We start from the raw sequence: 12051 nt of genomic DNA on the forward strand, positions 1-12051 counted from the left end.
TATTGCTACCGTAACTGCAGCGGGCGAGCCCCGTGGGGCTGGGATCCAGTGCGCTAACTGGCAGTGCTGTTTCAGCTAGAAGCAGACATTTTCCCGTGCCTGGTAACTTTTCCTTTTCCCTTCTTTTTGGCTGTGCTGGGTCTTTGCTGAGGCAGAGGGAGTTTCTTTATGGTTGTGGCTTAGTTGCCCCAAGGCATGTGGAATCTTATCTTGGTTCCTTGACCAGGGATCCAGCCCATATCGCCTGCATCAGAAGGCAGATTCTTTACCACTGGTCCACCAGGGAAGTCCCCTGACACCCTCTGAAACAATGTGTGTATGTAAGAGGTGTGAAACTTGATGGAGAAAATTGTGATGGACCAGGCTAGGGAAATGGTGCCTACACCTAACATGCCCGAGAAAGCCTGAAAAATACACTCTTTTTACCTCCTCCTGGGAAGTCTTTTATCACCTGTCTCCCAGCTACCATAACCTTGGGTTGGCCAAAAAGGTCATTCAGTTTTTTTCCATTACAGCTTATGGAAAAACCCAAACGAACTTTTTGGCCAGCCCCAATGTTATCTAGTCTCCACGGCTGACCTTTAGCATCAACTCGAGTGGGGAGAAGTATTAGCTTCTAAAGCGCTTACTAACCAGGTGGGAACTGGAGTCTCCCTGGATGGTTGTCAGCTCAGTCCACCTTCCAGCGCAAGTCTAGAAGCTCTGTCTAGCTCCACCAAGGGAAGCCAGCTATCAGCCCTTGGCTGAGCTCTGCTAGGGCAGCTCATTCATCTTCCTGTTCAAAGGATAGAGAGGTAATGACCCCCTCATCTTAGGCAAGTACATGCTTGCTTTAAACCTCTGGCAAACAGCTGAGCGGTCTGGCCTTGGGAACAGCCTGCCTGTTTGCTGTGGGAGTGACAGGATCAGTGTCTGAACCGGTCATTCCAAATCCTGGCTGCACGTCCCTGTCTGCTGGGGATGCCCTGGCTACTGGTGGAGGGATGAGCACCACCCTGCATGCTCCCCATTGGTGGTTTTATTTCTTCTTTTTTGTTTTACTTACTATTCTCCCCTCCCCCACATTTTAAAAATTTATGTTAAATTAGAGGATAAGCTTTACAAGGTTGGGTTGGTTTCAGCCAAAATATACATATGGCCCCTCCCTGTTAAACCTCCCTCCCACTCCCCTCATATCATCTAACTCCTCAGATTGGTGGTGCTGGTTTAATCACAAGTCGTGTCCGACTCTTGTGACCCCATGGACGGGGTCTGTAGCCCTCCAGGCTCCTCTGTCCATGGGATTCTCCAGGCAACTACTGGAGTGGGTTGCCATTTCCTTCTCCAGGGCGTCTTCCCGACCTGGGAATTGAACCTGGGTCTCCTGCACTGTAGGCAGAAAACTCCTCAGATTTTCTAATACCTTTGGCTCTGGAGCAGAAGCTTGTCACCAGGGCAGGATTGTATAGAGCTAGTGGTTTGGACTGAGAAATCTCTCCAGGGTGGTGCTTTTAGACATCATGGATCTAGGAATTCCTGGTCTGAAGTATGTCACTAGTTAGAAACACTACTTAGGAGCCTTTAGACAAATATCAACAGCGGCTGACTGTGTAGTTGCTTCCTGATCAGAGAACCGTGTGTCATTGGTTTTACTTCCTGCTGGATTCCAGCTGGTGTTAAGACTGAACACTGCCCCCTCAGGTGCTCTCTGTGAGGGCCAGGCTCCCCACTCTCTTGCCAAGACCCTGACTCTGCTTGCTCAGGGCACCGTGGCTGCCCTGTTTGATGAATGGGGCTGCTCCGTGGGCAGCCCAAGTCTCTCTCTCTCTTTAAATTTAATTTATTTGGCTGTGCTAGGTGTTCGTTTCAGTGTGTGGAATCTTTAGTTTCAACACTTGGGGTCTCGTTCCCTGACTAGGGATTGAACCCAGGCCCTCTGCATTGGAAGCGCAGACCACTGGACCACCAGGGAAGCCCCACCCAGGTCTCTTTTTAAGCTTGGGTGCTTTCTTCCATATTTGTATAGTGTTCATGTTCTTCAGGGCTTCCCTGGTGGCCCAGAGGGTAAAGCGTCTGCCTACAATGCAGGAGAGCCGGGTTCGATCCCTGGGTCAGGAAGATTCCCCTGGAGAAGGAAATGGCAACCCACTCCAGTATTCTTGCCTGGAAAATCCTATGGACAGAGGATCCTGGCAGGCTACAGTCCATGGGGTCACAGAGTCAGATACAACTGAGTGACTGCACTTTCACTTTTCACTTTCATCTTCTTCATATGGAGTGTGAACACTAGAAAAAGCTGCATGAAGAAGTAGTGAGAGCAATTGCATAATGTACCTGCTCCTTCCCATCCCTTTCTTGCCACGAAAGTTAACAGGTATTTTCAGAGTGTTAACAGATTCTTGAGGGGGCTTTCCCAGTGGCTCACCAGTAAAGAATCTGCCTGCAATGCAAGAGATGCATGCAGATGCGAGTTCGATCCCGGGGTTGGGAAGATCCCCTGGAGAAGGAAATGGCAGCCCCCTCCAGTATTCTTGCCTGCAGAATCCCCATGGACAGAGGATCCTGGCAGGCTACAGTCCACGGAGTCACAAAGAGTCGGACACGACTGAGCACACAAACACACACATGCACACGCAGCAGATCCTTGAAGTCATTTTAGACTCAAAAGTGTGAGAAGATGATTGTAAAGAGTTAGTGGTGGTTAACAGCTGTGATGAATCCATTGAATGTGGTGCCTATAGAAGTGTATTTGTATTTTTTTCTTTTACTTTGTAAAGTAGTCGGTTGGGGACACTTCATGCGAAAAAATAGAGAAAATCATGAGGGCAAATGGGCATGAACTTACATGGTCCTCCTTGCATAAACTACAGAATTTCTTCAACCTGATTACAGTTTAGAATTTAAACTAGAACTTATATTTTCTTTTATATAATTTTTAGGCTTCCTGTTTTCCAGACTTGGAAGGGAAGTTGAAGTTTAGAGGCGCAGCACAGTGTATAATCAAGGCGGTACAAAGGGAAGGATTCGAAAAGCACCAAATGTTCCGAGAGCTGAGCCTTGCTCAAGGCGCTTTTCTAGGTGTTGTTGGTGTTCAGTTACAAGGGTGACTCTGTCCTTCGTTACCTCTCATAGATAATCTCAACTAATTCAGTCACCTACGGAAGTCTTTCAAACAAAACTCTAGACTGTCTCAGCAGTTGTTCAGACAAATGCCAGAGCAGGGAGGTTACGTTCGTGCAGGTCTTTCCCTTCTTCTGAATAACTGCTTACCGACCGAGAGGCCTGGAGGCTTTTGGAAGCACATTGCAGTGCATGGTTTACATGTGTTTTGAAGAAGGGGGAGGGAAATTATGGGATCTGGTGGGAAAATGTGCGTTTTTATTGCTTGATGCTTGGTTCAGACCTTCCCTTCTATCCAAGATCAGCCTGTTTTCTCTTGGGTTGTTTCTCCAGATAGACATTCCCGGTTATTATCCTTCAAAATCAAGGGTTTGAAGTCATCCCTATAATTTCCTAAAACCACTTACATCTAATTTCTTCATGCCTGTTAGTTACCCTAAAAACGTCATATGGGGAGCTGTTTTAGGGCCAGTCTAATGCCTGTGTTTGCCTGATGAGAAAGAAGGGGGAAAGTGGATACATTTTGCCCTTCTGTGGTGCTTAGCCCAGTGAATATAGCCCGCCTTCTCAGTCTCCACCCTCATTCTTGGGGTCAGCTTGGACTTGTCTGCCTCGTCGTCTCACCGAGCCTCTGGCAGAGGCAGATCTTGGCCAAGTACCTGAACTTCCCCAAAGGCTGCCTCTCCACTTTTGCTCTGCTCCATGTGCTACCAAGTCGATTCGCTTCCCCGCGGGAGAGGGTGATAGAGTTTAGGACTGGAGCACTGAGACCCATGTATCTCTTATTCAGCCGCTGCCTTTCACAGATGGGATCCAGAAAGGCTTGAGGGCTTCCCCCTGATGGCTTGGCGGTAAAGAATCCACCTGCAAAGTGGGAGATGCGAGTTCCATTCCTGGGTTGGGAAGATCCCCTGGAGGAGGAAATGGCAACCCACTCTAGTATTCTTGCTTGGGAGATCCCATGGACAGAGGAGCCTTAACAGTGGGACACAACTTAGCGACAACAAACTCCCCTTTTACTTGCAGTACCTGGCTGGTGAGTTGAGTGCCCTGGAGGCCTCCTCTCCAGAAACCGGCTCAGCAGAGCACAGCCCCAGCGCTTCCTTTTATGGTCATCATTCTTGCCCTTTGGCTCCATGCCGCAGGTGGAGCAGCCTTTGGCAGGTAATCTGAGGCTTCCTGAGCCAACAGGTTCAGAAAAGTCAACAAGTCAATCAAGAGGAGCCTCCTCCTGGTGGAGATGTGGGCACCATGGAGACACTTTTTCTGAAAAAAGGGAGCTTCCAAGACCCAGACCTGAGACTTGATCTGTGGATAAGCCCCTGGGCAGAGGAGACTCTTTTTCCTCCTGAAAAAAAGCATCGTGCTTACCTCTCTTTCAAATGGTCTCTTGACCCAGAAACATCTCGGGAACTCCTCACCTTCTGTTTTCCAGTCTTGGATCAAGTCTGCGCCCCCCCCACCCCGGATGAGACAACTCCCTCTCTAGTGGCCCTTTGCCTAATCCTAGATCCACTTCGAGAGGTAGTGTAGGCTGGCTCCCGTGCCAGTGGAGAAAGTTCAGGGATGCCTCTGGGACTGTTCCTGCAGAGGATGAGAGGGTTCCAAGTACGAAAATACCAACCCCAGGCTCATAGGAGTGCACTCCATCAAAGCAGACACAGTCACCAGAAGGGAATTTTGCTTAATTGGTGTAATGGCTTACCAGCTTCCCTGGTGGTTCAGATGGTAAAGAATCTGCCTGCAATGCAGCAGGCCTGGGTTCGATCCCTGTGTTGGGAAGATCCCCTGGAGGAGGGAATGGCCACCCACTGCAGTATTCTTACCTGGAGACTCCCATGGACAGAGGAACCTAGTGGGGTATGGTCCATGGGGTCACAAAGAGTTGGACACGACTGAGCACCTAACCCTTTCTACCAGCCGACAGAATATTACTGGCTTCTAAGTTGCTGCATGTCAGTATAAAGCAGATTATTCCAGTAAGTGCCAGCACAGTTGTTAAAGCTGGTGTCAAAGTTGATCCTTGGTTCTGGGCTGTTCTCTTGAGTCACCAGTTGGCACAAGCCAGAGTTAAACCAGTTTGTGAGGATTGACTCACTAGGAATCATATTTTCATGTGTGGTTTGTAAGGCCTGCCACTTTGGCTTCTAGTCGTAACTAGCATGTCCTAAGCAGCATGAAGGTATACAAACAAAAATTAACTCTTCTGCCTCTGGAGTTTGCTGTTTTCTTTAGAAAATAACCTCGTGGGCCATTTATACTTAACTTTATCTTCAGGACTTACCCTTTGTGGTGTTAACTGCCTGGAGATGCCTTCTATTTAAAGCAGTATGAGGACTTCCCTTGTAGTGTGGTGGGCTTAGAATCCACCTGCCTGTGCGGGGGACATGGGTTTAATCGCTGGTCCAGGAAGATCCCATATTCCTGCGGGGCCAGAAAGCTCGTGCACCACAGCTGCTGAGCCCACGCTCCAGGGCCCGTGAGCTGCAACTTCTAAAGCCCAAGTGCCCTGGGTCCTGTGCTCTGCAAGATGAGAAGCCCGATCCCCCCACTTGCCGCAACTAAAGAAAGCCTGAGTGCCAGTGAAGTCCTAGCACAGCCAAAAAAATAAATTAAAAAAAAACAAAAAACTATGATTGGGACTCTGCTCTTCTGCTGTAGGGGATGAGGGTTCAGTCCTCGCCAGGGAACTAAGATGCTACGTGCCGTGCGCTGTGGCTGGGAAAACAGCAAAACAACCCTATAAAAAAAAGTGAAGTGAAAGTCGCTCAGTCATGTCCGACTCTTGGCAACCCCATGGACTATACAGTCCATGGAATTCTCCAGGCCAGAATACTGGAGTGGGTAGCCTTTCCCTTCTCCAGGGAATCTTCCCAACCCAGGGATCGATCCTAGGTCTCCCGCGTTGCGGGCGGATTCTTTACCAGCTGAGACACAGTGTATTAGTAATTAACTTCGTGTGCGAGTTAATTATCTCTCTGGGTATTTTAGCACATTCTGTGACTTTTCCCAAAGATAAATTTCCCACCTCTTGCAATGTTTGCTGCGCCAGCTGTGTGGCCTTTAATCTAAAACTCAAGAGAAATTCACCGGGGCCGTTGGTAGCAGAGCCTGTTAGGCACAGTGGGTGTAGTGATGAGGGTTCCCACTAGGAGAAGAGTTCTGTTTTAACCAGTCGTTTCCGGTTTATTCTGTTTTTCTCTGCCAACATCCAGAGTACCTGTAAAGTGTTCCCATTGTGAATTGTTGAATGGAGGGTGAGTTACATGCTGAGCCCCAGAAGGCTCCCCCTGGCCACTGCCAGGGCCCCCCTCTCATCTCTCTTGACGTGTGCCCAGGGCTTGTGCTGCTGCCACACGAGAAACAAACAGCCATGTGAAATCACTTGCTGTATTTCAGTTGTGCCCGTGGGATGTGCTTATTTGCATTATATGTTTGCTCCTTGCTAGGTCCTTCAAGATCTGTTTATCCCCCAGTCTTTCATCATGAGCGACTGATTTGTTTTTCTTTTATCTAACCTGTACATCGAATAGTTCTTCATTTGCCTCAGCTCATTGGAAGTTCAAGGTCCATTTTGCACGTCACCTCTAGAAAAGTGTAAAGAACAGTAGCAATATCATGCGACCTAATTTTACATTTTCATAATTTTACATTCTCTAGTAGCCACGTTAAAAAATATTAAAAGGAAAAAACAGTGAAAGCAATATTAAATAGTTTAATCCAGTGTATCTAAAATATTGGCACTTCAGCATTTCATCAGTAGAAAAATAATTACATTCTCCGTTTTTCCACAAAGTTCTTGACTTCACTTGTCACTCTGGACTTGCTGGCTCTGGGACAGAGTGTGAGACAGTGCGGGATTGTCTCCAGGGGTACCAGCCTTGGCTCAGAGTTTCTTTCTCCACCCATATTTTCCCCTCTTCTGTGCGCACACCAGGAGATGAAAACTAAATATCCTTATAAGCCACCTTATCTTTTGAAACAAGAGATAAATGTTTTTGGCAGAGTGCGAAGGGCTGGATTGAGACACACTCCTGAGCACCTGTGCCTGGAGAATGCGGGGGTCGGAGGGGGTAGGGTATGGTATGTCTCTGCCTTTTCCCTACTTTTGAGCAAGGCCACGCTGTTTATTAGCAGAGCTTGAGCCCACACATCTTAATTTATTCATTTTTCTTGGAGACATTCAGAGAACAAGGGAGAGACTGTGGTGAAAACCAGGGCCTCCCACAATTGGATCACGTGAAAAATGTTTTTCCCAGTTAAGACTCTAAGAGAGGATTTCGGTTTTTTAGGGATTGGCCTAGATTGGCTGATGGTGTCCCAGATTTCTTTCCTGGTGAGCTGTCGGAGGAGTTTAGTTCTGATGCACCTGAGCTGATTGAAGGACCCCCCCACTGATCACTTGGTTGTCCTTGTTAGAAGCTAGTGACTCCTCTCCACAGGCCATCACGTGAGCTTAGGCCTGTGGGAAGGACCCTCTGTAAACTGGATGTACATGTTGTCATGGAATAACACAACTGTTGTGCTTCCTGGGAAGAGGAAAACCTGGTTCTTTCCTTTCTGGGTATCCTTCTTTTCCTGGGTGTGAGGAATAGTCCTTCCTGAAACACAGGTCTGTCTCAGTGTACATCACATCAGATCTGTACGGCCTGCCGCCTCCCTCTCCCAGAACGCAGTGTAGGTGCTTAAAGGTTGCCACGTGCGTTTAGATGTTCCCACAAGTCTCGTTGTTCTCCTTGCCTTTGCTGTATATTTTTTTCCTCTATTTTGTCTGTACAGTCGTGTTCGTAACAGTTTAATCTTATACAATAACAGGGTGAAGCAGAGAAAGACCACGATAGCAAGAAAGTCAGGCTGGAGAAGGAAGTCAAGTCACAGCCGTCGTCTTCCTCTTCCCACAAGGAATCTTCCAAATCAAAGTGAGTATGGAGGCTAGGAACAGTCTGCAAAGGCGATCAAAGCTTCCTGGATCACGTGCCCTGGCAGACGTTTTCCTTCTGCAATAGAATAAGAGTCAACTCTTTGGGGTTCCTTTTGACGATACGCTAAATTTGTTTTGTTTTCCTCCGCGAGGACCTTAGAGGAGTGAACAGTTGGTTTGGCAGCAAACTTAGATTTATCAAAAGCACAAAAAGCCTTGGCAAAAGTGAGCGAGTCGTGTCACCATGTAAACCAACAGAGATTTGAGAGAGAAAGGGGAGGGGGTCCAATGTGAAGGGGGCAGAGAGGAGGTAAAGGTTGTGCGGCAGCTGCTGCAGACAGAGCTGTTTGGGTAAAAGGTTAAGACCACTGGCAGACTCTGCAAGCTTCGTGACAAGTTACACAACCACATTTATCAACCTCATTTACTACTCATAGGTAGGACTCGATTTTTCAAAGGTTTAAAAAAAAAAAAAAAAGGCTCTGAAATTTGGCCTTTCCACAAAAATGGATTTCATGCTCTGTGATATCTTAATCTTTTGTGTCAACAGCTACTTTGTCCTTTTAAGCCAAACAACGAAGCTGTGTGGTTCATGTTCTGCCTTAACTTAGTTTTGCCTCGTGTTTCGTTCCAGGATGTCCAGGCCCTCCTCTGAGCCCTCAAAGAAGGAAATGCTTCCCCCTTCGCTCGTGTCATCCTCATCCTCCCAGAAGCCAGCCAAGCCTGCACAGAAGAGGCCACGGCAGGAAGACCCCGGCTGCCAGGACCCCCCAAAAAGTGCCGGTAGTGCCAAGGGCAGCCACAGAGACCCTTCTGCCTCCAAACACAGAAAAGCAGAGGGGAAGGTCTCTGGAAGCTCCACAGAGCACAAAGTAAGGAGGGACACGGTCATGTCGAAAAGGGGATACGTCGGTGTATCTTTAAATGCTCAAATAAGTCCTGACTGATGGTAGTTCAGAGCTATTTCATCACTTGTAAAAGCCAGAATGAATAATTTGTGTTTAAATCTCCACTTTCCAGAGGGAGAGTAAGAAACAGTTCCTGTTACATGAACATTGAGTTGGAAGTTTATTCTTAAGATGGTTCAGACGTACAAATACAGAATACATGCTTGGGTTAATTTTCTATCCAGAGTTTTGCAGTAAAACATAACTCTGGTTAGTTCTTGGCTTGGATGTTTGATCTCAAATACTTCCATTATTAGTGATAATGGGAAAAATTTCCTTTTTCAAATACAAATTCCTTTCTTCCTGTTAATCTGGAATGGGTAATAGAGTGTGTGTGTGTGTGTGTTGCCTAAGAGTAAGTGTTAAATTTGGTTTGTTGATAATCTGTTCTCTTGAACATGCTTGTCTTATGGCTTTTCTGTGTCCCCGATACAATCAAAATCTACAGTTTCAGTTGAATCTAGCTGAGAAAATGCTTGACTAAGCCAAAGTGTGCAGTGTTTGAGTTCTCTTTTGAGCTCCTTTTGGGCTAATTTAGAGAAATAGTATTAGGTTGGTGCAAAAGTAATTGTGGTTTTGCATTGTTGAAATTTGCCGTTTGGTATTGAAATATATTCTTCAATGTGATTCTGTTATACATTATTTTAATGCATATTTCTCACTTTGTGTTTTTTGTTAATGGCTTATTACTTGCTGTTTATATTTGTTTTAGACTATGGAAATGATGTTAGACAAAAAGCAAATTCGAGCAATTTTCTTATTTGAGTTCAAAATGAGTGGTAAAGTAGTGGAGACAACTTGCAACATCAACAACTCATTTGGCCCAGGAACTGCTAATGAAGGTACAGTGCAATGGTGGTTCCAGAAGTTTTGCAGAGGAGATAAGAACCTTGAAGATAAGGAACATGATGGCCGGCCATCGAAGTTGACAACAACCGATTGAGAGCTGTCACGGAAGCTGGTCCGCTTACAACTACTCGAGAAGTTGCTGAAGAACTCAGCGTCGACTATTCTACAGTTGTTTGGCATTTGAAGCAAACTGGAAAGGTGGAAAAGCTTGGTAAGTGGGTGCCGCATGAGTTGATCGGAAATCAAAAAAATCATTGTTTTGAAGTGTCATCTTCTGTAAAACAAAAGTGAACCGTTTCTTGATAAGATTGTGGCGTTCGACAAGAAGTGGCTTGTACGTGACAACTGGCGGTGTCAGTGGTTGGACCAAGAAGCTCTAATGCGCTTCCCAAAGCCAAACTTGCACCAGGAAAAAGTCACAGTCACTTTGGTGGTCTCCTGCCCGTCTGGTCCACTGCAGCTTTCTGAATCCCAGAGAAACCGTTACATCTGAGAAGTATGCTCAGCGAATCGATGAGATGCACCAAAAACTTCAGTGCCTGCAGCCGGCATTGGTCAACAGAAAGGGCCCAGTTCTCCGCAGCAACACCCAACCGTATGTCGCACAACCAACACTTCGAAAGTTGAATGAATTGAGCTACAAAGTTTTGCCTCATCTGCCATATTCACCTGACCTTTTTGCCAGTTGACTACCATTTCTTTAAGCATGTCAACAACTTTTTGCAGGGAAAATGCTTCCACACCAGCAGGAGTCAGAAAATGCTTTCCAAGAGTCCATCGAATCCCACAGCACGGATTTTTACAGTATGGGAATAAATACACTTATCTCTCATGGGCAAAAATGTGTTGATTGTAGTAGTTCCTGTTTTGATTAATAAAGATGTGTTCGAGCCTAGTTATAATGATTTAAAATTCACAGTTCAAAGCCGCAATTACGTTTGCACCAACCGAATAGGTTTGCGTCAGTGATCTTAAATGTGAGAGGGTGATTGATGTGATGATTTTTTTCAAGGGATCTTCTGGAGATACTGCAAACCGTTTTCCAGTGCCTTCTTTGCCAAATGGTAACTCCAAACCAGGGAAGCCTCACGTGAAGTTTGACAAGTAAGACCTTGGGTGCAGCTCCCTTCGTCTCGGCCCCTCCTCCCCCTCCTGCCTCCCCTCACACCGCCCGACCCCCTGTCCTTTCCCGCCTCTAGTCGTTTCCCTCCAGTCCAGTACCTGTAGCTTCCTGTGACCCACTCCTGGTCTTTTTCTTCTCTTTCAGACAACAAGCCGATTTTCACCTGAAGGAAGCCAAAAGGTTGAAGGACAAAGCAGAATTAGTGGTGCGTCTTGGCTCTTTCTCCCTTGGGTGGAATGTTTTCTGATAAAATCCTTGCCGTCTCATTCTGCCGTATTCCACACCGCTAACCGTGGAGGGGGCTGGTGGGGGAAGGCAGGGCAGTGCGGGCCATAAGAGCATCAGCAGGGTCAGAATCAGGGAGGGGTGAGGGGAACTCGAGGAGTAACACCAGTGTGGCTTCATGGGTTCCGTTTGATCGTGGGCAGATAGTACCAGCACGCGTTTCGTGTCTACATGAGTGAAAGTTGATCTGCCTGACGGTGTTTTACGTAATACACACAAGTGCTTCCTTGTCCCACTGAATCCGTTCTTTGGATGTGAAACACAACTCTTGCTTTTTGCAAGCTGGTCAGTTTGTGTTCACCCCAAAACATTTCAAAAAGTAAGGTAGCCTGTTTGCATTCCAAAATTATTTTAAAGCCCCAGAGAGACTAACAGTGAACAGTGGACCAACGCCATCAGAGGAAATTTGACGGTGAGGCTGCCGATGGCTCTCTTGGTAAACAAGCAGGGAACTCTCTTTCCCTGGTGGCTGTTGGACCTTCTGGAATGGGGCAGTTTTTGTTAGTTGCATACATAATTAAATATGCTTTTAATTCTCCGCTGCAGTATAGTCAGATAAGGCTTGCCCTTTGTCATAGTTAAACATCTAAGACTCTGGGGTTTTATTTACTTGGTGTATTCCCCACACCCAAACCCCTACGGAGACCATATGTTGAACTTTGTACCACAACAGCGTCCTTTGCTTTGATTCTGCCACATGCAGACATAGCCACGAACTCCGGCAGTCCACGGGGATTGAATGGGATCCATCTGTGGTGGCCTCAGAATCCACACCCAGCCCGCTCAGTGTTCTGCACCCCCCGTCTGTGGACTGGCATCTGTTCTCA

At 46.8% G+C, this 12051-nt stretch overlaps 1 protein-coding gene across 9 annotated transcripts in view; it reads left to right on the forward strand.

The window, feature by feature from the left end:
- The window catches only part of AFF1 (ALF transcription elongation factor 1), a 196998-nt gene that overhangs the window by 171226 nt on the left and 13721 nt on the right, over positions 1-12051 (forward strand). For all 9 annotated transcript variants that reach the window (XM_070372662.1, XM_070372658.1, XM_070372661.1 and 6 more), the window contains 4 exons: positions 7915-8018; positions 8655-8892; positions 10829-10920; positions 11084-11144. In XM_070372662.1, coding sequence (XP_070228763.1) covers positions 7915-8018; positions 8655-8892; positions 10829-10920; positions 11084-11144 — 495 coding nt within the window. The remainder of the gene's footprint in view (positions 1-7914; positions 8019-8654; positions 8893-10828; positions 10921-11083; positions 11145-12051) is intronic.

This window comes from Bos mutus, chromosome 6, assembly GCF_027580195.1.
Source record: "Bos mutus isolate GX-2022 chromosome 6, NWIPB_WYAK_1.1, whole genome shotgun sequence".
Taxonomy (NCBI): Eukaryota; Metazoa; Chordata; class Mammalia; order Artiodactyla; family Bovidae; genus Bos; species Bos mutus.